Source organism: Emydura macquarii, unplaced genomic scaffold (genome assembly GCF_026122565.2).
Source record: "Emydura macquarii macquarii isolate MOO-44397 ecotype Brisbane River unplaced genomic scaffold, CSIRO-AGI_Emac_v2 contig_2422, whole genome shotgun sequence".
Taxonomy (NCBI): domain Eukaryota; kingdom Metazoa; phylum Chordata; order Testudines; family Chelidae; genus Emydura; species Emydura macquarii.
Window position 1 is genome coordinate 19,236,192 of NW_027132559.1, and position 22,782 is coordinate 19,258,973.

General features: G+C 39.9%; 1 protein-coding gene across 1 annotated transcript in view; it reads left to right on the forward strand.

The window, feature by feature from the left end:
• TRA2A (transformer 2 alpha homolog) overlaps positions 1-22,782 on the forward strand; it is a 44,831-nt gene that overhangs the window by 10,371 nt on the left and 11,678 nt on the right. Inside the window, exons 2-4 of the mRNA XM_067562062.1 lie at positions 2,169-2,302; positions 6,592-6,757; positions 20,792-20,980. Coding sequence (XP_067418163.1) covers positions 2,169-2,302; positions 6,592-6,757; positions 20,792-20,980 — 489 coding nt within the window. The remainder of the gene's footprint in view (positions 1-2,168; positions 2,303-6,591; positions 6,758-20,791; positions 20,981-22,782) is intronic.

The window sequence follows — 22,782 nt, forward strand, 5'->3', positions numbered from 1 at the left end:
ATAGAGGAAAGAATAGAGGAGGCTCTCAAAGACAATGAAGGGGCCGAGAAATAGAGTAAGGAGGATGAGAAAGAAAGAAAAGACAGAAATAGTGGGCCTGAAAGGGAGCATGTTTTATGAGTGAGCTCTGGATGTCAGAATAATTCATGGAATAGAATAAAGTTATGTTAATGCATAAAGTTACCTTCTTCCCTTCATCTCTGAGGAAGCCTTCCATCAGTATCAGAAGGCATTCTTTTGCATATTATGGGGAGTATGTAGTCCTGAATTTATACTGTGACCCACAGGTCATAATTAAATATAGAATTTGGCCTTTTCTTCTAAATAAGTAGCAATCTGCATGTAGCTCTCCCTTTCTCTTGAATTCTTGTGGCGGTACATTGGGGAAGTTTGCTCCGGTACTGCTTTACGTAATATGAGGCTCAGGAGATGATTTCAACTTCTATTTCTACTCATCTAGTCGTTTTAGTATTTGTAAAAAATTAATGATATGGCAACTCTGATTTTAAAGGAGGATAGGCACTAAGGAAACTGACCATATTAACTGCGGAATGAGCGATGGATTTGGAAAAAGGCCATAAAATTAGCAGATTAAGAAATACAATTGGTAAAACAGAATGAGACAGACTGTTTTTAACAGGTAGTGAAAGATACAGTGAAACCAGAACAGAATGTAACAAAAGAAACGTAAAAGAATTTACAAGGTGTGGGAAAGCTTGATATGCTTTCATAATTTAAATGTATTTATGCATATTTAATACTTGTCCATATCTAAACATTTACAATTACTTAAAGCAAATTTAAGCCACATATGGCCAAACTCCTGGAAAAAGTATTTTAGGGGGAAAAAAATCCGAGCCTGCTGTTTTGCTTGTTTTCCTGGTTATTTTTCTTGTGTGCATGTTCATGCAAGTAAAAATGGCCTTTCTTGGGCTGCTTTGTACTATAATGCACATTTTTATTTTAAATGCGACTTTAACCCTCGAGGAAAATAGGATGATAATGAGGAAGAAAAGAAAATTATTAGAGAATTACTAACTCTAGATTTAGTTTGGGCCCTCTGTGTCTGTGTGCATGTATTATATGTGCACAAGTATGTGCAGATAGATCTACTTTTTGGACTGAGAAGCTTTGCTTTAACCGTTCTGTTGAACTAAAAATGGCTTAATTAAAGCTTATTACAAGACTAGCATTTTTGGATATTTAATATCAAAGCGCAAATTTAATATTTAGGGGGGGAAATCCACATTTTATAGCAGAACATCTTAATATATTTGTGCAAATTAGTTTTTAGTACGTTTGTGTATCTTGTAGAAATTCTAAAAAATTAAGAATAATTATACAATCTGAAAGGGGAGGAGGGCAGCTTTGAAACATTTAGAGAATCAGTAAACTCATTGTCAGAACCTAGAAATAATACAATTTTAAAGATTTTTTTTAAAAAAAATTGTTTTTATAAAATAGTTACTTGCACTTTACCTGCTGGCTTTTCCCATTTGATAGATAATATTCTGAACTCCAGCAGAGTTTTGTAATCCCTAGTGCTTAAATATACTAAATGTTCTTTTTCCATTAAGGTTAATGTTCGTGAAGAAATTGAAGAGTTTTTTCCAAGAATGTGGAAGATAAATCAAGATAAAAGAAGGCTAATGAAAAGTATTAAAGATCAGAAAATTAAAATTGAATGGGGGAAAAAATTGAACAGAAGATTGGTCAGATAGAAGCACTTGAATGTTTTTTTAAGGCTATAATGAATTATTTGAATTGGGGAAGAATACACGAAGTATGAAAAATGAAAAAATCAATGAAGAATGAAGAAAAGTAGAAAGCAAGAGTGAAGTAGAATTAAAAGAATCTGGAAGAATGAATGGGTCCTAGGTTAAGTAAATGTATGGTTTATGTTCCAGTGTCTGTATGATCAAGTTGTAGATGAATTTGCATGATTACTTAGTTAATAGAGAATTGGTGATCTGGTTCAAGTAGGGAATTATTTGAGGAGAGCATACAGTATTAACAGTGGGTTAACAAACTGAAATTTGTTCTGGAGGGTATTGCCTAACCATTTGTCTTTCAGGAGCAATCAAAATAATATAATTACGGTACTTTAAATGTTAGGAGTTAGGCATTTATGTGACCAGTACCATTTGTAATACTATCTTTTTTGTTAGGAGTCTCGCTCCCAGTCAAAATCTCCTGCTGGGAGTCCTGCTCGTGTAAAATCGGAGAGCAGGTCAGGATCTCGTAGTCCATCAAGGGCTTCCAAACATTCTGAATCGCACTCTCGGTCAAGATCAAAATCCAGGTATGTATTGAATTTAATAAAAATTAATTTGGTATCATATACCCATGGGTATGATATGTTACAAGTTACCTAGAGTGTCTGATTTTCGGTTTCAATCAATAAACACATTAAAACACCTTGATACAGAAATCTGTTACACCCAATAAACAGAAGAAAAACACTAGAATTGATTACTTATATCTAAGGGCTTGTATACATGAAGCAATAATACAGACTGTTGCTTGGCATGTTGAGCATTAATTAGAACCTGTTGGTCTACACTAAAGTTCCTTAGTGTACTTTAAGGCTACGTCTACACTGCAGTGCAGGATTAATTTTGTGGGTTTGATTGAGCGGCAGTGAAGACTCGCTCAATCGAACCCAGAAGTCGACTCCATAAATCCACCCCAGCAAGAAGCGTAGTGCTAGATCAACGGGAGGGCATTTCCTGTCGGGTGCAGCTCAATGGAGACGCTGCGATATGTAGATGTTAGGAAGTCACGGGAGATTCGCAAGTTACTGTACACAGCTTGCGTATCTCCCGTAGACTGCTGCTGAAATCCGCAGCAGTGTAGACCAGGCCTAACATAATGCTGTTTGAATCAGCTATGTTAAAGTGCACTAGGGAACATTACAAAAATTACTCATTACAATATATACAAAGAGTGCACCCTGGTAAAACTCCAGTTTTTGGAGAGCTACGTAAAACTCATATTGCTAAAGATAACCTTCCTTCCCAAAAAATAATGAACCTGAAAAACAGAAGCCCTAAAAATACCTGATTGTCATTGTCTTGTTTATCTGGACACAATTTCCACTGTGTGTTGTCCATAATGCGCAGTCTACACAGACAGTAACAAAAGAGCTACCTAGCCCTAGTATATATTATAATATATATTAAGCAGTACTCCTATAAAAGGCAGAAACAAGCCTGCAAACACTTTCTTTGTAGCTGTGATTTGGAATTGAGTTAAGCCATAATACTTGTATTACAGATAGGTAATATAATGTGTTTGGTACTGTTTTCACCTGCAACTTTTGTAAAAGGTATTCTAAATTATAGCTTTGGGATCATCCCTGTTCATACACGTGGTGCTCTGACTAAAACGTTGTGGAGCATTATGAGCTGTACTAGTTCATTTGAGGGCCCAGCTTGGGTTATATATGTGGTGTTTTCCTATTCATCAGTTTTTCATCTTAGTTTATTTATTGTAAGATATTCAGAGCAAGGGTGTTATCTTCATATTCTTTTCTAAAACACTTAGGACAATGGGGCAGCATTCCTGATTGGTGCCTCTAAGTACTACCTCAATAAAAATAAAAGGTATTCTGTTAATTTAATTGATTATTTTTACTTTTGCACTTCCTTGGAATTTTACTTAGCTCTCTTTTTGGAGGGTGGGGAGATGTTCTAGTCTGTACATGATTTGGCAGTTTAATAAAGATTATGATTGCTTCCTACAGTTGGAAAAGAAAGATGGTGTAGTGGTTAAATTTCAGAAAATTTGGGTTTATTTCTAGCTCTGCCACAGATTTCTGATGTGACTTTGGGCAAGCCAATAATGTCTATATTCCTCTGTTCCCAATATAAAATGGGGATAATACTTTCTTTGTCTGTCTTGTCTATTTACGTTTGGGGGAAGGACTGGTCTTGTATATGAATGGCATCTAAAACTAGGTGGGGGGCTCTAATCTCAGTTGAAGCCTCAAAGTGCTATTGTAGTACGAATAGTAGTGATGTTAACTGGAATTTTCAGTGTTTGTTTCCATATTACATAAAGTAGAATAGTTGCTCAGAGTTAATTCTTATGTCACTCCCCCAAAAAACCTTGGTTAATCAAGCCAGAAAAAATGCTGGGTTCCAAAGAAAATTGGTTCTAATTGATGAATTGAAGGTTCTCATTATATAGTTGTACAAAATAGTTGTACAAAAATATGAGCTTTACAAAACAGATGGGTTTACTTGTTGGAAGGGATGAAGATATTTAGATGAAGACTTGGACATTCTGTATATGTTCAAAACTGTAGTTTACTGAATTTGACCCTTCTATCATTCTGTCTTTTAACGATCTTTCCTGCAATGTCAGTAAGATTTGTTATATAATGTATTTGTCCTACAAGATATTACACAAACATTAGTGAGATATTTAAAAATATTTTCTTTTTGCCCTCAGAGAAGCTACATGCAGCCCTGCATTCAGTAGAACAAAAATTCCCTGGGGAACAAGAGAAAAAATACACCAAAAGTATCCTGGGGCTAAATGAATATGGGATAATGGTTCATGAGTGCAGTTGCAGACTGTTTTCAAACAGAATGGGTAAAATTAAATTACATGGGATGGTATACCATTTATTAAAGGTTCTCTTTAACCTTTTTTGGTGGAGTTTTAATCCATGCTTTATCTAGCAATTGTTGCTAGGCAGGCAGATGCTTTTATTGCTCTGCAATAAAGGCAAACTGGGAGTTGGGGTCTTTGGAAAAAGCTATTTGGAAAGAAATCTGGAGTGTAAAGAACATAGGAATACGTCTGCGCTGCAAATTAAGGTGTGATTGTAAGTGGGTAGGCATATTCATGCTAACTTCAGTCTAGCTAGGTTGGAATGACTGGAAGAGTAACTAACGTACATTGTTTTTCTGTTTTATCCACGCATAACTTGCAGTACCCATAGTCCCAGTTGGGCTTTTACAGGGGTAGCTAGCCTGCGCCACCACGTTCTCACTACTGCTGTTACCCATGCTAGCTAGATTAAAGCTAGCATGCATATGTCTGCCTGTACTGCAATCACACTTATACACATACCTGAGGGCTAATAGGTTATACTCTCAATTGGAATGCAAATCAATATTTAACCATCAGGGAGGTGTCCAGAACTAGAATCTAGAACAAACAACTATGGAGGCCGTTCAGAGTGATGATAAAGGTTGGAAGCTCTTAGGAGCATGTGGCTTGTGGGAATGTTACCAGACTGATTGAAAGTGAGAAGGTTGATGTTGATTTCAATCACTAAACAGTCAAGTCTGTAGAAGCTTGAATATGACAGTGAGGCTTTTTGTAAAGGCCATTTCTGAGGATGATCTCTAAACCTAAGTAATTTAGATCAATGAGTTCAAATCATAATTACTCTGACAATGACTTACCTGTAGTTTATCAAAGCTTTTCAGGTTTCCTGGCTTAGTTAGTTGTGAACTAGTCGAGGAAAGGTTTCATAATGAGCATGAGTGAGATGTATAAGGTGTGACATTCAAATAATATACCTTAACTAAATACATATAAAAATAAATAACTAAATATATCTTAACTAAAAACTGGAGATGGTAATCCTCCAGATGAAATGTATTCAGGTGAACTATAATTCCAAACCTGTTTTACAGAATTTTTCTCCATATTATGACATTCCGTTAATCTTAAGTTATTAAGTTAAGGCTGCTATGCATTTTGTCTTGGGGACTGAACAGTAGCCCTTATTTACTATAAAATCTTGCAACGAATGTGGCTTAGCTCTTATTGGTATCATTCAGCTGCAAGTCTCTGTGATATGAATGCCAAAAGATCATAAATTGAACTGTCAGGCATTCTTTGGCTGTTGCAGTATGTTTCTCTTGGGCTGCTAGACCAGGAGGGGTGGATCCTATCTGAGACTGTTACTTGTGTGTGAAACCACATAACTTTGCTCTTTGAACAGTTTTGTACCATTTTACTGAGAACAGCTGGACATGTTGCTATTAAATAATAATATGAAGAACAACTTACCTACCTGAGAAACTAGCAGGGACCTTCTGGCCTTAGTTTTGGATCACTATTGAGCCTAGGCTTACCTCTGTCATAGAAGTTAGATAGAAAAGCCCTGCTAGATCGGTCCATCTCCCTGCTGAGGCAAGACTGTTTCTTGACCAAGAATCTGTATCACTGTATGTAATAAGTCACTTTATATTAACATGCTGCATGTGTAAGCTTACAAATTTCTTCTCTAAAATTTTATTTTAAAATATATTCTTGTTCACATGCCAGAAGTGTACTTGCCATGTGAGTTTGAATCACATTACTGATCAAACTCAGCACAATTTTAAACTACTACAGATTTGCAATTGTCAACTCTGTAGGTACATTAAGAAGTAGAACTTAAACAATATTTTAAATTGTATTTATTGTGTGCCTAATGATAGTCAATTTGTGAAACCTCCTTTAGTGAATTTGTGAAACCTCCTTTTGGGACGTGTAACTTTTAAAATCTAATTCATGACAAGTATTTGCTGCGTGCATGTACGTACACACACACACACACCAGAAAACTTCTTTTCTTCATTGAAGGTCCAGATCAAGAAGACATTCTCACAGACGTTACACTCGCTCCAGGTCCCATTCTCATTCCCATAGGAGACGATCTCGAAGCAGATCGTACACACCAGAGTATCGTCGCCGAAGGAGCCGCAGTCATTCTCCAATGTCTAACCGAAGAAGGCACACTGGCAGCAGAGTATGTGGCATTAAACAAGGCTGAGTATTCAAAATAAATATGTAAATAAATTATGTAGGTTATAGCTCCCTATGGACATTTATATCATAAGGGAGGGTAGTTTTTTTAAGTGCTTATGAGTTTGCTGTCTTTTCTTTGTATGTGTGAATTAATAAGGTAAGAGAAACTCCAGCAGATGTCTGCCCCAAAGACTGACTGGAGGAATAAGAAATATATTTCTGGATTGGTTATCCATCATAGCTTGTAGTGTATTGTATTCAGGGCACTTTTGACTTTTCATGTCTGATAACCACTACAAAAGGGCTATAATTAGGATGCATTTCTTGTGCCTTGTTGGTGAAGGGAGTGCTCTGTGGGTCACAAATTTGTTGGCATCTAATGAATAAAAGTGGCATGGGTTTTTGAAGTACATTTCTAAATAAACTATACTTTTGTTTAGCTACTGTGTAAACCAGATTAACAATGTCTACTTATGAAAGGCAATAGCTAAGTTCCTCAGAGCAGTTTACAAACCAACCCCCATTTTAAAGACAAGCAAGGAGGGATTAATAGAGGGATTAAAACTATTTACCCAAAGTTAGACATTAAATTGGTAGGATAGGGTCATGATTCCTGGTTCTCTGCTTAAAGCATTAGACATCATTTCCTATGAAAGATATCTAAACTTCCCTGACACATATCAATCTCAAAATAATTTTATCTACTGAAATCCATTGTATTGGACAAATAAAAAAATTAAAAGGATTAAAAGACGATAGGATGTAACTAAGGGATAATTCTGCATTTTGTTTGACTTGAACATCTTGTCGAATTAACTTGCTAGCAGGATCTCCTGAAATTTCAGTGTAGAAATTAATTTTAGAGTATTTTATCAATGATCTATGGAAAGAATTAAATGAGTTTGCAGATGACAATGCCAAATGGAGTTGTATACACTTAAAATATTGAGTATATATTTATTTAGCACTTAGAAAAATTGGCTGGACTAAATAATGGAATTTAGGAAATATGCTAGTTACCTTCTTAAATGAGGGCTTAAGGGAGAGGCAGGAGTAAATTCTGCTACTATTTTAGGAAACACTGCAAATAATTCCTCTTCAAAAAGGTCTTTCTACCATAAGAAACACACTTGCAACACTAACCCCCCTTCAACTCAGTTAAAACCACTAGAGACCTCAAAAAAGGAAATTAATAAAATATATATTTAAAAAAAAAATCCCAAATAGAAGTTTTTATCCTATAAATGACAAGTGCCAGAGACTCCATACTCATTTGTAGGGATTTCACTATTCCCATTGGTTTTATGTGTAAGATGCTCAGATACTATGGTGATGGAGACAATATTAAATTAATCCCTCCTGTAACTATGTGATTGTAACCTATCACATATATTTGCAGTGTGATATGGTGGCATAGTTAATGTTATACTTGTCTGTCTGCCACACATTAGAACAGTAAAAGCAATGGTTCAGCTGTCTTTGGGATACTGTGTGCAAATAGGAGATCCAGAGCAGGGCAGTACAGATAGCACAGGGTTAAAGGGACATACCCACGAAGAAAAACTAGAAGAAATATGTATTAAGCTAAAAAAAAAAATCTACTAAAGACACACTATAACAAATACAAATAATTAATGGTGTCAAGAATAAAGGGGGGAAATTGCTTAATGATACAGGAAGGAAAAACTGGAAATTATGGGGGTGAAATGGAGCAAGGTAAAAGTTAGGCTGAACTTCAGGAGAAAAAATGTTTAAACAGTGCAATTGATGCAATACTCTGCCAAAAGGAGGTGTTGGCGTTAATGTTCAAATTACTCAGACTTGAGCATGACAGAGAACTATAAGGAAACATAGAATAAAATAGTGAAGCCTTTTTGGATGAAAAGAAATAACAAAAAGGCAAAGTACTCTGGGGGAAGATCAAGGATTTGCATAAATGTGAATTGGATAAGGTTTATTTTTCATCATATATTTTGGTGTATCACTTTGATGTTCCATGATCAAGAGTCATCCGCTCCTGTCTGATTTATTTAAGTTCTTGGAAGGAACCTGCCAGTCTGAAATCTGCAGTGCTCTTCCTTATACTTCCTTTGCAAGTAGCTCTACCTCCTATATGGTTGCTAGGCTTTTAACACACAGAAAGCCCCTCCTGTCCATAGTCCTCTGTGTCTCAGCTCCAGTTGACAGTTACTTCAGTGAGTCAGGCACTCTTATTACAGTACTTCTGTAGCTATGGCAGGAGAAGCAAAATCCAAATGGGGTGCTATTGACCGGAATATGCCCAATCTATTCTGTGGCAAACTTGCATGCAGGATCTTGACCCTCCTTTGAGAGAGAAGGTCCTACAAGATTGATGACACCAAGAACAAGAACTTGTGATCCTAATGGGCTGGGCAATATACCTTTTGGTATTATGCAAGATGACTTACCAAGCCAGCATGCTCACTCTCCAATCAAAATGGTTGACTTAAGTCTTTACTAACAGGGTAATGGGAGCTGAAATGAGCTGTTCCTGCGAATCTGTTTGTGACTACTAAAAATACCATGGCTGCCCAGCTATCTACTTGCTACCAAAAAAAAGGGGGTTGGACAACTCGTGTGCTCCCTATTCTTTAGGAAGTTCATCTGATATACACATTTTTATCTGATCTGTTGGGTCCTGAAGAAACTGAATTCATTGGCTCTGATTCTAATCACCTTCAATTGGTAGAAACAATCAGGATGTTCCAGACTGATGATCCTATTGGAGGAGAGATGTCCTTCCTAGTTTTGAGTCAAGACCTCCATGTGTTGGGTACCAGAAAAGCTCTGTTTAAAGATCTGGATTGCAAAAGAGAATCTGGTTTGCTAGGCTTTGCCAGGCAAGGTAGTCTCCACTTTGATAAATTCAAAGGCCTCTACAACCATCCTACCACAAAACAGGTCCCTCATGCCCACCCCTCTTCCCACCAGCCTATTATCATCAGAGAAGTTCATAGACTTCAAGGCCAGAAGGGACCATCATGATCATCTAGTGTGGTCTGCAGATCACAGGCCACAGACCCTCACCCACCCCCTCTTTAATAGGTCAATAACTTCTGGGGGAATTACTGATTTAAATACTTCAAGTTACCATTTACACTAGTTTAAACCAGGAAGTGACCCATGCTACAGAGGAAAGCAATCTCACCTGGGGGAAGATTCCTACCTGATCCCAAATAAGATCAGTTAGACCCTGAGCATGTCTGCAAGACTCTACCAGCCAGACAGCTGGGAAATAATTCTTTGTAGTAACTCAGAGTCATCCCCATCTAGTGTCCCATCTCTGGTTGTTGGGGATATTTGCTACTAGGAGTTGCAGGTGGGCCACATTCCATTGTAGCCAATCTCATCATACCATCCACTCTATCAGTTTATCAAGCTCAGTCTTGAAACAAATTAGTTGTTTTGCCCCCACTGCTCCCCTTGGAAGGCTATACCAGAACTTTACTCCTCTGATGGCTGGAAACATCTGTCTAATTTCAAGCCTAAACTTGATGGCAAGAGTCTAAATTTATTTAGTTTACATCCATTTGTTCTTGTGTCAGCATTGGCACTTACCAGAGAGGGAGAGGAGTTATTTGAGTTATTTATGCCTCTGATGCATTTATAGAGAGCAATCATATCTCCCCTCAGTCTTTGTTTTGTTAGGCTAAACAAGTCAAGCTCTTTAAGTTTCCTCTCATAAGGAAGGTTTTCCATTCCGCTGATCATGCTCGTAGCTCTTTTCTGCACCTGTCCAGTTCAAATTCATCTTTCTTAAACATGGGAGACCAGTATTTCAGATGAGGTCTCACTAGTGCCTTGTATAATGGTAATAACACTTCCCTATCTATTCCTAGTTTCTGGCTCTGTTTTCCAAGGAGACTTAAGGGGCTGCTCTTAGGGCTTCCAGGAGTTAGCTGTCCATTCTGAGGGGTGTTTGGAGATTCATAGTGGGTTTCTCTATAGGGAATGGGACCCAAGTCTCGAGGTTGTAAAGAGCAGCTAAGAAAACTTATACCGAACTTCTCCCCATTGAGCCTCTTTCAGGTCTGGGCTCTATTTACCCATGATCTCAGGCACAATTCTTAGTTCTCCTATCTCAGTGTACCCTAGTTCACTTGGGACATTACTAGACATAGCCCAGATGCCATACTTCTCTAATCTCCTTTTTTGTGTCGTGTCTTGTAAATTACTTTTTTCTTTGATTGCTTGCTCATGTTCATTCCAACATAGGTGTGTGCTTGCCTGGAGCACTGCCACTGGAAAGTTTTTTCCCCTCAGTGATATCTGTTGGGTTGGCTCTGGTGTCCCCTGGAGTCATACCCTCATAGTGCTGGTATATAACTCCCCACCGTTCCATGTGGGCAAGACTCACCAGCCAGACACTCAGAAAGAATTCTCTGTAGCAACTCAGAACCCACCCCATCTAACATCCCTTCACAGGCCACTGGGCATATTTACTGCTAGTAATCTAAGATCAGGAGGCAGCGCTTCATTGCCCTTTGGAGCAGAGTCATGTTGACTTGCCACCGAGTACTTCAGTAAGAAGCGCTCAAGCATCTATAAGGGAGGTGCAGCACTGTTGTACTTCTCCGGTGCAGAGGAAGGACTCTGCATCTATGTCCTGGGACTCCATGCGCCAACACTCATCCCCAGTGCCAAGGAAGACAACTCTGACACAGGACTCTCTTCATATGGGGCTGAGAACTCACCACTGGACTCCTGTGGCAAAAGTTCCTTGAATTTCACCATTACACTCCAGGAATCAAATGGAAGGCCCTGAACTGTCTGCTGCACCTCATAGGGCAACCCTGAGGAGTGAAACCACGAGTCCAGGGGTGAGTTCTTAGCCCTAGATGAAGAGAGTAAATCAGTGGCAAGTGCATCCCTCCAGGCAGCTTTGGATGCGGCAGATACTGTAGCTCGATCCATGGCTTTGGCTGTAGTTACGAGAGGAGGCTCGTGGCTTCACTCCTCAGGGTTGCCCTATGAGGTGCAGCAGACAGTGCAGGGCCTTCCGTTTGAAGGCAAGTCGCTCTATTTGGAGCAAATAGACTCTAAGCTGCATAGTCTGAAAGACTCTAGAACCACCCTGAAATCCCTGGGGTTGCATACACCAGCTCCTGCTAGGAAGCACTACAAGTCCCATCTGGCAGCCTGTTTCTACCCATCAGAGCAGAGAGAGACTGCAGCAGGAGAAGTAGAGGCTATAAGAGGAGACCTCAGTTCCAGTCCTCATCAGCCCCAGTGCCTGCCCCGCTGAGACAATTATCGGGGTCTAAACAGGTCTTTTGATGGGACACTCTGGGATGACAAACAAGGACAATGTGTGGATCCAATTTCCCCTATTTTTGTGAACCAGTTATCCCACTTGTGTCGGACATGGGCCCCCGTTACCTCAGATTGCTACGCATGATAGAAGCAGGATACACCCTTCAATACAGTTGTTCCCCTACTACCACCCTTCTCAATAGCAAATTCTAGCCCAGGAGTTGCAGTTGCTCTTAAGGGCGGGAGCAGTGGAAGAGGTGCCACTGGCATTAAGGGGCTGGAGATTTTGCTTCTATTACTTCCTAATCCCAAAGGCCAATGGCGATCTCAGACTGATCTTGGACCTGCAAAACCGTAACAAATTCATGAAGAAACTGAAATTCCATATGGTCTCCTTGGCTTCCATTATCCCTTCTCTTGATCTAGGGGACTGGTACGCCGTCCTTGACTTGAAGGACACGTATTTTCATATTGCAATCTTTTGGGAACACAGAAGGTTCCTATGATTTGTTGCGAACTACATGCACTACCAATTTACTGTGCTCCCATTCGGCCTGTCAGTGGCCCCTCAAGTGTTCACGAAGTGCATGGCAGTCGTTGCAGTCTTCCTGAGGAGACAAGCAGATCAAAGGTTGATCCAAGGCCCAGATGGAAGCAGATGTGGAGTTAATACAGTCAACTTTCCAGGACTTGGGACTACTGATAAATATGCAGAAATCTACCCTTTCCCCGGTTCAAAGGATAGAATTCATCGGGATTGTCTTAGGCTCTGGCCTGGGTCGAGTCGTCCTCCTGGAAAACTGGTTCAGAACTCTAGGGGTGCTAATAAAGAGCCTGAAGAATCACCCCATCACCACAGCAAGAAACTGCTTAAAGCTCCTGGGGCATATAGCATCATTCAGCTATGTGGTGCAACGCAGAGGACTGTGGCTCAGACCTTTCCAGACTTGACTGGCATCGGTCTATGCTCCAGGCTGACAGCATCTGGACAGGGTCGTCTCACGTCCCCTGTTGGTGATTGCCATCCTTTTCCAACCATCACGAGTGGTCCATTCACCTGGATGTTGTGAGCACTGTTTTCCAGAGGTGGGGAACTCCCCAGGTAGACAAGTTTGTGACAAAACACAACAGGAAGTGTCTTCAGTTCTGTTCCTTCGTGGGCCACAGCTTGGGCCCATTCATATACGTCTTTCTCCTTCCTTGGACGGTCCATCTCTTCCACACGTTCCCTCCCATCCTTTTCACACACACGGTCCTGTTGAAAGTCAGAAGGGACAGGACGCATCTTACCCTGATATTCCCGGCTTGACCACGTCAGCACTGGTTCACCACCCTCCTAGATCTCTCAGTGGGCACATCAATCAGTTTGCCCCCATTTCTGAACTTGATCTCTCAGGACCATGGGCATCTGCATCATCCAAACCTCGAGTCTCTTCATCTCACAGTGTGGAAGCGCCATGGTTGAGCCTCGCAGAACTGGCAGGTTCTGGGCCTGTTTGCGAGGTGCTTTTAGGGAGCAGGAAACTATCCACTAGAGCCACTTCCCAGGCAGAGTGGATGAGATTCTCAGTTTGATCAGTGCAAAAAGGGGTTTCGCCTACTCAGTCAACACTGCCCTTCATTCTAGATTACCTACTTCACTTGAAACAGCAAGGCCTAAGAATATCATCTATTAGGGTCCATCTAGCTGCAGTCTCAACCTTTCACCTGTGGGTGAATGACTGGTTGGTCTTCTCAGACTCAGTCTGTGGTCGTTTTCTTAAGGGCTTGGAGCGGTTATACCCTCAGGTACGCCAGCCACTCCCTCCCTGGGACCTCAGCATGGTGCTGACAAGGCTAACAGGATCCTCGTTGGCAATGTGCTCTCTGCTCTGCCTAGCCTAGAAGATGGCCTTCCTTGTTGTCATTACTTCTGCCAGAATGGTCTGAGATCTGAACTCTTACTTCAGAACCGTACACAGTCTTCTTCAAGGACAAGGTTCATCTGCAGCCACACCCAGTCCTCCTGCCAAAGGTGGTCTCACAATTCCAAAGTAACTAGGATCTCTTCCTGGTTACTATCTATCTATATATCTATCCAAAATCACATGCTAGCAGGGAGGCACAGAGGCTCTACTCGCTGGATGTTAGGCATGCACTTGCCTTTTACATAGAAAGGACTAAACCCTTTCAGAAATCCACTTCGTTTTTTTGTAGCCATTGCAGATAGAATGAAAGGCTGTCCAGTCTCGGCCCAGAGATTTTCATTTATGGATCACTGCCTGTATCTGCACATGCTATGACCTTGCAACGGTCCTGGCTCCTCCATTGACAACCCATTCTACAAGAGCTCAAGTATCATCGGTAGCATTCATGGCACAAGTTTCAATTCAGGACATCTGTAGAGTGACAACTATAGTGCCAGTCCACACTTTTGCATCCCACTACACTATAACCCAACAAGTTAGAGATGGTGTGGGTTTCAGCTGAGTGGTGTTAGTGTGCCAATGAACTCAAACCCTCCACTTGCGCAGCTGCTTGGGATTCACCAAAGTTGGAATGGACATGAACAAGCATTCAGAGAAGAAAAAAGTTACTAATCTTCCATAACTGTTCTTCGAAATGTGCTGCTTATGTCTATTCCAAATCCCCCACTGGTCCTCTGTCAGTTAGCTAGCCAAAAAGGAACTGAGGGGGTGACATTTGATGGGGACTTATATACCGGCACTATGAGGCAGTGTGCACCAGAGCCGACCTGATGGATACCACTGAGGGAAAAACTTCTGGTGGCGGTGCTTGGGGTGAGCACACTCCTATGTTGGAATGGACACGAGTAATATATGTCAAAGAACAACAGTTATGGAAAGATTAGCAATAATTTTTTTCTGCAAAGGAGACCACCTGTCTGGTTGTCCCATCCTGGTATTAATGTATACCCCTTAGTTAGTTTATCCAGTTGCATGCATTGGCTTTCAACCTTTTCCATACAGTGAACCTATTTTACAGCAGAAATAAATCCTCCTGAATCATAAAGACCTATTTATAGTGACTTTCCTGTTGTTAAACCATTATTTAGTGGTATGTGTCAGAGTTCTGTGTTCAATATTTTGTTTTTTGAATTAGATGTTTCACACTTGGGAAAGTTCAACTGGGACTGTGGGATGGTCTCAGCTGGTTTTTAGGCTGTTAGCATTCAGCAATCTGTCATGTTTATTTAAAAAAAAAAAAAAAAAAAAAAAAGGCAGCTCCAAATTCCAGATTGATGCTTCACTGAAAGTCATTGTGCAAGGTAGAACAAAATTTCACTTGTCTTCAGTTTGCCTGATTACCTGCTCTTTGCAGATGTTTGTTGGGGTTAGCAATAAGCAGTCTAAATTGCTCAGCTTGGGAAATAAACTTGGTAGCTAACTTCAGTCCAAAATAAGAGACAATATGTCTTCATATCAAAGGTGGCTATTGTGTCCTTGCTATGTTAAAAGATTTTAAAAGGTCCAAATGAAGAAAGCATTTTACATATGGGAATAAGCCCATTTCATTTTTTAGTTTGCCCCATACAGTACTTTTGGTATAAAATTCAGCTTAGAACATGTGTACAACGTGTTATTTAGGTTACACTTAATTATTTAGGTTACAAAGCAAAGAATTTGAAAGTTGGAGAATATCAGATTCACCATTGCCCATGCAATCTAAATTCTTCCCCTTTGCGCATACAATATGTGGACTAAATGAGGCCAGTATCTTGTAGTGGGAGGAGAAGGGGAAATGTGTTTTAAAGATTATATCAAAATGCACAAGCACAAAGGGGCAGAATTCAGATTGCACAGGCAACTAAATTCCTAACTTCTGAGTTCTTGGTTTTGTAACTTAAACAATTTTCTTTTAAAGTAGTTTTTTTGTGTTGTACTTCCCTAGGTTTGTTAAAGGGGGGAAAAATATAAAACGGATTATATACTACTGTAACAGTCCCTGTTATGGATGATCAACTGTATTTGAGCCCTTAGCACTGCAGCACAATTTCTACCACTTGAAAACTGACCATATTAGCTGTCAGCAGCAGAAGGCTATTATTCTAGAGCAGAAATGGGCTGCAGATGCCATGTGCAGAGTCTAAGGGGTAGGAAGATATCCTGGCCTGTTTGTCTCCCCTCCCTTCCCAACTGCCCCCTGAGTTGGGGGAGCTCCTGCCCCATATGATGCCCCAACCCAGGGAGATGGAGATAGACCTAGAACATAGTCTTAGAGTCCAAAGTGATATGGTTGGTGGAGTAGGGCGACTGGTCTGGCGTCTCACCCTAAACAGCACTACTGCAGCTGCTCTGGTGGGGCCCAGGTGTTCCTAATAAAGCAGGGGTGGGCAAACTACGGCCTGCAGGCCACATACGGCCCATCTTAGAATTTCATCAGGCCTGCTCCCACCTCCCGGCCTCACCCCTTCCCCCCAACCTTTCTCCCACCATGTGAGCTCAGCGGTGCCCTGACTGGAGCTGCTCCCAGCCCCAAGCCATGCCATGTGTCTGTTGCCGCCCCCCCCCCCCCTCCCCCTGCAGCCCTGCCTCTTTCCCCCCCGCCCCAGATGTGGTCCTCAGGCCAAAAAGTTTGACCACCCCTGTCATAGAGTGTGTGTTATGGCAGCCTGGCTCTTCAGAATGTCTGTGTTCTGTTAATACTTTGGCATGCAGACAGAATTTTCCTGAGGAATGCAAGTGAAAGAAGAGAAATTATTTTTTTAATTGTTTATAACTATGCTAAATCTGAAAGGACTATCTCATTGCCAAATTTCAAAGGCTTGATGCAAACAGTGTAGGTGTTAAAGCTTCTGGAAAAAGAGTTACAAGAATCTGATATAACAGAAAGCGTAAGGAGACCTAAATATAACAGTTACCACCAGTTTCCCACTGTAATAATGCATGACATTTTTACATATTTTTTCTTGTTTAACTTTATGAATAGCTCTTTTAACTATTTCATCATATCTCCCCTTTTTAAATACTTTGTGTAGACTTGTTTGGTTAGTTATTTGTATACTTGAGAGAGTGAACAATTTTCCTCGACCCAAAAATGAGAACATAGGTCAGAAAACGTAGGGATAAAGTGAGTACTGCCAAAAGCCAAGCAGAGCTGGACCTTAAAAAGGAAATTAAAATGAAAAGTAAAAGGTACTTTAGCCATATAAATAAAAAGAAAATAAGGAAAGAAGTGGGACTGCTAAACACTGAGGACGGGATGGAGATTAAAGATATTAAGTATGGCCCAACACCTAAACGCTTTGCCTCAGTTTTTAAATAAGAATAATGAGGAGGCTGGGGGCAGTGGCGGGGGCCTATGGGAATGAGGATATGGAAGTAGAAATTACCACATCATAGGTGGAAGCCAAACTCAAATGGGGGGGACCTTGATAATTGCCATCCAAGTATATTAAAAGAAGTGGCTCATGAAATTGCAAGCCAATAGCAAGGATTTTTAATGAATCTGTAAGCTTGCGAGTCATACCATGCAACTGGAGAATTGCAAATAGAGTGCCTATATTTAAGGGGAGTGGGGATGGAAAGTGACCTGGGAAACTACAGGCCTGTTAGTTTGACCTCAGAGATATGCCAGGTTTTGGAACACATTTTGAAAGAAACTAATTAAAGACATGGAGGTAAATGATAATTGGGATAAAATGCAACATGGTTTTACAAATGGTAGGTCATGCCAGACCAACCTGATCTCTCTCCTTGAGAAGATAACCAATTTTTCTAGATAAAGAAAATGTAGTGATCTAACCTACCTGGATTTCAGTAAAGCATTTGATACATTCCACATGGAAAATTTAGTTAAGTAGAAGAAAATGGTAATTAATATGAGAATCAAAAGTTGGCTCAGAAACTAGTTAAAGGGGAGATTATAGTGGGTGATGCTGAAAGGTGAACTGTCAGGCTGGAGTTCCTCAGAGAACAGTATTGGGACCCATCTTTTTAACATTTTCATTAATGACCGTGGCACAGAAAGTGAATGTATGTTAATAACTGCAAATGAGACAAAGTTGGGAGGTATTGTTAATAGAAAGGAGGACTGGAATATCATACAAGATGATTTGGATGACCTTGAAAACTGGAATAATAGAAGTGGAATGAAATTTAATAGTGCAGAGTGCAAGATCATGTACTTAGGGACTAACCACAAGAATTTTTGCTATAAGCTGAGGATTTACTGTTGGAAGCGACTGAGAAGACAGACCTGGTATATTGGTTGATCACTGGATGAATAAACTGCCAAATGTGATGCAGCCATAAAAAAAGGCTAATGCAATCCTAGTATGCATCAGGTGAAATATTTCCAATAGAGCTATGGAAGTGCTGTTGCCATTGTACAAAGTACTAGTGAGACCTTATCTGGAATACCGTGTGCCGTTCTGGTCTCCCATGTTTAAGAAAGATGAATTCAAACTCGGAACGGGTCCATAGTAGGGCTATTAAGATGATCAGAGAAATGGAGAACCTGCCTTGCTAGAGGAGACTTACGAAGCTTGGCTTGTTTAGCCTGACAAAATGAAGACTAAGGGGACGTGATTGCTCTCCTCTCCATCAGAGGGATAAACACCAGGGAAAGAGAGTTCTTTAACTTAAAGGGCCAGTGTTGTCATAGGAACAAATGGATATAAACTGTCCATAAATAGGTTTAGGTTGAAATTAGATAAAGGTTTCTAACAATTAGAGGAGTGAAGTTCTAGAACAGGCTTCAAGGGGAATAGTGGGGGCAAAAAAAGAAAAAAAGCAGTTTCGAGATTGAGCTTGATAAGTGGATGGAGGGGGTAGTATAATGCAATTGCAATCTGCAATGGCCCATCCACAATTGCTAGTATCAAATATCCCCAGAAGCTGGAGATGGGACACTAGATGGAAAGGGCTCTGAGTTACTACAGAGAATTTTTTCCCAGGTGTCTGATTGGTGGGTCTTGCGGATATGCTCAGTGCCTAACCAGTCACCATATTTATAAGTAAGTGAACACCAGATAGAAAATGGTTTAGTCATAAGAAAAGCTTAAAGGAACACCATCCATTTGTGACATGGTCAGTTTAAAAAAAAGTTTTCAGACCCACGTCTCTTCAGGAATTCCCCTGCTGATTTTTATAGCGTGTACAATCACATTTTCTTTTTAAACTTTCTCTTTTAACATGTAAGACTTAGACAGAAAGAGAATGTCAAATGTACAAAGTTAAACCAGTAGAAAGTACAGAAGAATTTTTCTCACTAAAATTTCAGTTAGTAATTTTAAATTATAACAATAGTAAGCGTAACATTTTAATGCAGAAGTTTGATTTTTAAATTTAAAGTGTCTCCCTATGCCTTAAACAGAATGGAAACCTCATTTCAAATTACACAGGGCCATTTGTTACATTGTCACAAATATTACTTTTAGAATAAGTGACATGAACAAGAGGTTCATGCCAGTTGTAGAGATATGAGATCACTTAAGGGAGTTAAGGAATTAAATTACACTTTTATTGTATCTAGATCAATGACTTGCATCAGGTTAGTAGTAGTCACTGAAAATTCCATGGCTGTAGAATTATGCTCTCAAATGCAATATCTTATTTTAAAAAAACAAATTGTTCCTGGTCCTTAGGGCTTTAAAGAATATTACATGTAAACCAGTGCACTTTTTGTGTCTAGAAAGGCTGAAACCATAGTTCTGAGGTGTGAACTGCCCCATTCATTTTGTTTTTTAAAAAAAGATTAAATAAATTTCAACCTTATTTAACTTTCACTACTGATCATTTTAGCAGAAACATTCAGCTTCTGCAATTAATCGTATAGTCTTAAAAGTGCTTCCCACTGCTTCAAATATGCCAAAAGTTTCAATTGCAAAACCTTCTGTTTTGGTCGAGACAACTTCTACAATGCACTGTATTAAAATTAAGATACCTGCCATATCAGAAATGAAAATATGTCAATAACAACAAAATAAATAGTACAAAAAATGATCGTACTGATTCTTTGGTTCAGTTTTACATTTTTTAAAAGTAGGTTAAGGATTCCAGCTGAAATGAAGCTGCCACAGAATTTCCAGTCTACCATGTAAGAATCCTGGCATCTTGCTGTGGAACTCTGGTCTTGTTTGCTTTGGAGTATCAAGGTCCCTTTAAAATAGTACATGTCTATGCTACCTAGATAAGATGAGCTGATGATCTTGGTCAGTTTATAGGAACAGGACAGAGATGCACCTTACAAACCTAAATTGAGCCTTTTATTTACAGACATAGAAATACTGTGGGGGAAAGTGATAGAAATATTCAGTCTTGGGGGGAAATTAAAGGTTTTGTAATAGTTGAGATGTCCATTTCTAGCAAAAGATAAATTAGGAATTCGGACACCCAGAATGTTAAGTGACATTCTACTGTGTGCAGAGAGGTCAAGTGTGGAATCTGAGTGCAGACTAGAGCTACTCTTACCAGTAGAGTCTATCCTTCCAAATCAGACCTGTATCATGTTAGCAAGGGCAGTGTGGGAAAGTTTGTAGAACAGTTGCTTACATTTTATCTGTTCTGTAGGTAAACAAACAGCTTCAGTTTCCAGAACTGTGAATTCAGCATTGTTTGCTAATATTAAATTCACTATCAAAAATTAATTTTGATTTTTGAAAATATCTTTCATTGTTTGAAGTGGTAAGCTTTTAACGACCTCGCTTTTTGACTGAGCAAAATGAGTAGTTTTTTCGTTTACTATTTGTTTTCCCTTTTTTTAGTTGCCTGATATGATAGTAATAGCACTCTAATGGAATATATTTTGAATTTAACAGGCTAATCCAGATCCTAACACATGCCTTGGAGTGTTTGGCCTCAGTTTGTATACCACTGAGCGAGACCTGCGTGAAGTCTTTTCCCGTTATGGACCTTTGAGTGGCGTCAACGTTGTTTATGATCAGCGGACTGGACGATCTAGAGGATTTGCTTTTGTTTATTTTGAGAGAATAGATGATTCTAAAGAGGTAAATTCATGCTTATCACTCTTGACTGTAGTTTGTATTTATTAGAAATTACAAATAAATTTTTCTTTACAAATATTTTTATAAGCAAAAGAATTGAAATGTATTTTGTGTATCTCATACATGCTGAAAATTGCCAGTTAAATAGCACATTGATCAAATTCATTAAAAGTAATGAATTAGGCCTGGTCTATACTAGAGAGCTTTGTTGACAAAAGTCAGTTTTTGTTGACAGATCAGTGCTGTTGTACACTCTGCAATCACTGCCCCTTTGACAAAATAAAACCGCCTCGATGAGAAGTGTAGGGCTTTTGTCCACATAGCTAGGGCAACAGTGTCAGTGCAGACACTGCATCCCCTTACAGCATGGAGGGGCTGTCATTCTTTTAAATTTCACTGCTCCACTGGAGTGGTGAAATTGACAAGAAAGTCAGAACCAGTGGCAGCCATGTCAGTTTCACTGTAATTGACATGGCTGCCCTGGTGTGGAGCAGGTGAAGAAGCTCCCTGACTTCTTGCCCTGCTCCTGGTCCTGCTGAGAGCCGGAAGTCAGGGAGTTTCTCCACCTGCTTCCCACCCAGGCAGCCATATCAATTACATGGCTGAGCTGTAAAATTGACATGGCTGCCATTCTAGTGGAGAGTGGGGAAGGGCTTTCTTCAGCTCCTGGCTGGGACCGGGGATGGGAAAAGTCCCTGCATGGCTGCCCTGGGCTCCCAGCTGGAACCAGGGACCGGAGTGGGGGGACAGCCCACTGAGAGGGGCTCTCAGCTCCCCACACTCCTGGTGAGGACACACTCCTGGTGAGGAGAGCAGTGCCGACATCAGCCACCGCTGTAATTATAGTGGTGGCTGTAAGTCAACATAACATATGTCAACTTATTTTTTTTAGTGTAGACAAGGCCTTTTTGTAGAAAAACACTGCAGTTTTATATAACGATATATTGTTTAAGCAACGGGATATAATTTGCAAACATTGGGCTTGACAGCTGTAAAATGCAACCAGTATACATACATTAATACAACCATAACTACCCATTGACGCAAGCCCTGTTTTGCCTTGGAAATAAAATTTTTAGAGGTGCATGGATTTTTTTTTAAAAACTTTATGAAACTTTAAAACATCTATCTTTAAAAAGTTACTTCTCTCTTCCCTGAGCAGTCTCTGTCAGAATCATGAAACACCTTTGTTTTCCTTCACATAGTCTTGAGCTTTTTTTCCTGTCACCATTGTTTTAAGCAACAAGATCTGGACAGCTTACTTTAACCGATCAGTGTGTGTTTTTATTGGTCAGTAGGTTACTAATCAATGCAAAACTCTTAATACACTCCTTGCTCCTGGGATTGATCATTCTCCATCCATGATGTGGTCAGTAGAGGAGAGAATGGAAATCAAGAATCTAAATTGATTTTTGCATGAGGGGCACAGAATGCTAGAAGCAGTGTATTGTCACTTCTTCCTAGATATGAAATTATGTTGAAACTTCAATGGCTTTGATGGCCACCTCAATTAAAGATACTGTATTTCAAGTTTTTTTAAACAATGCTCTGTCAAAATGAAGAAAAAATGTCACATCAGCAGTTTTAAGTTTGCAGTCAATGCTCCTTCCATTAAACTAGTGTTTATCAAATGCTGGGATGTGACACCCCTCTCCTTGCCCTCCCCCCAACCTGGTCATTAGGGAATGGCTACAGGATTGATTGCACTCCAGTGGCTGAGAAACAAAAAAAATCTTCCAGTGCTGAGGCAGAAGGCATTTTGATGAAGAGGAAAGATGATTAATATTGGACTGGGACTTGAGAGA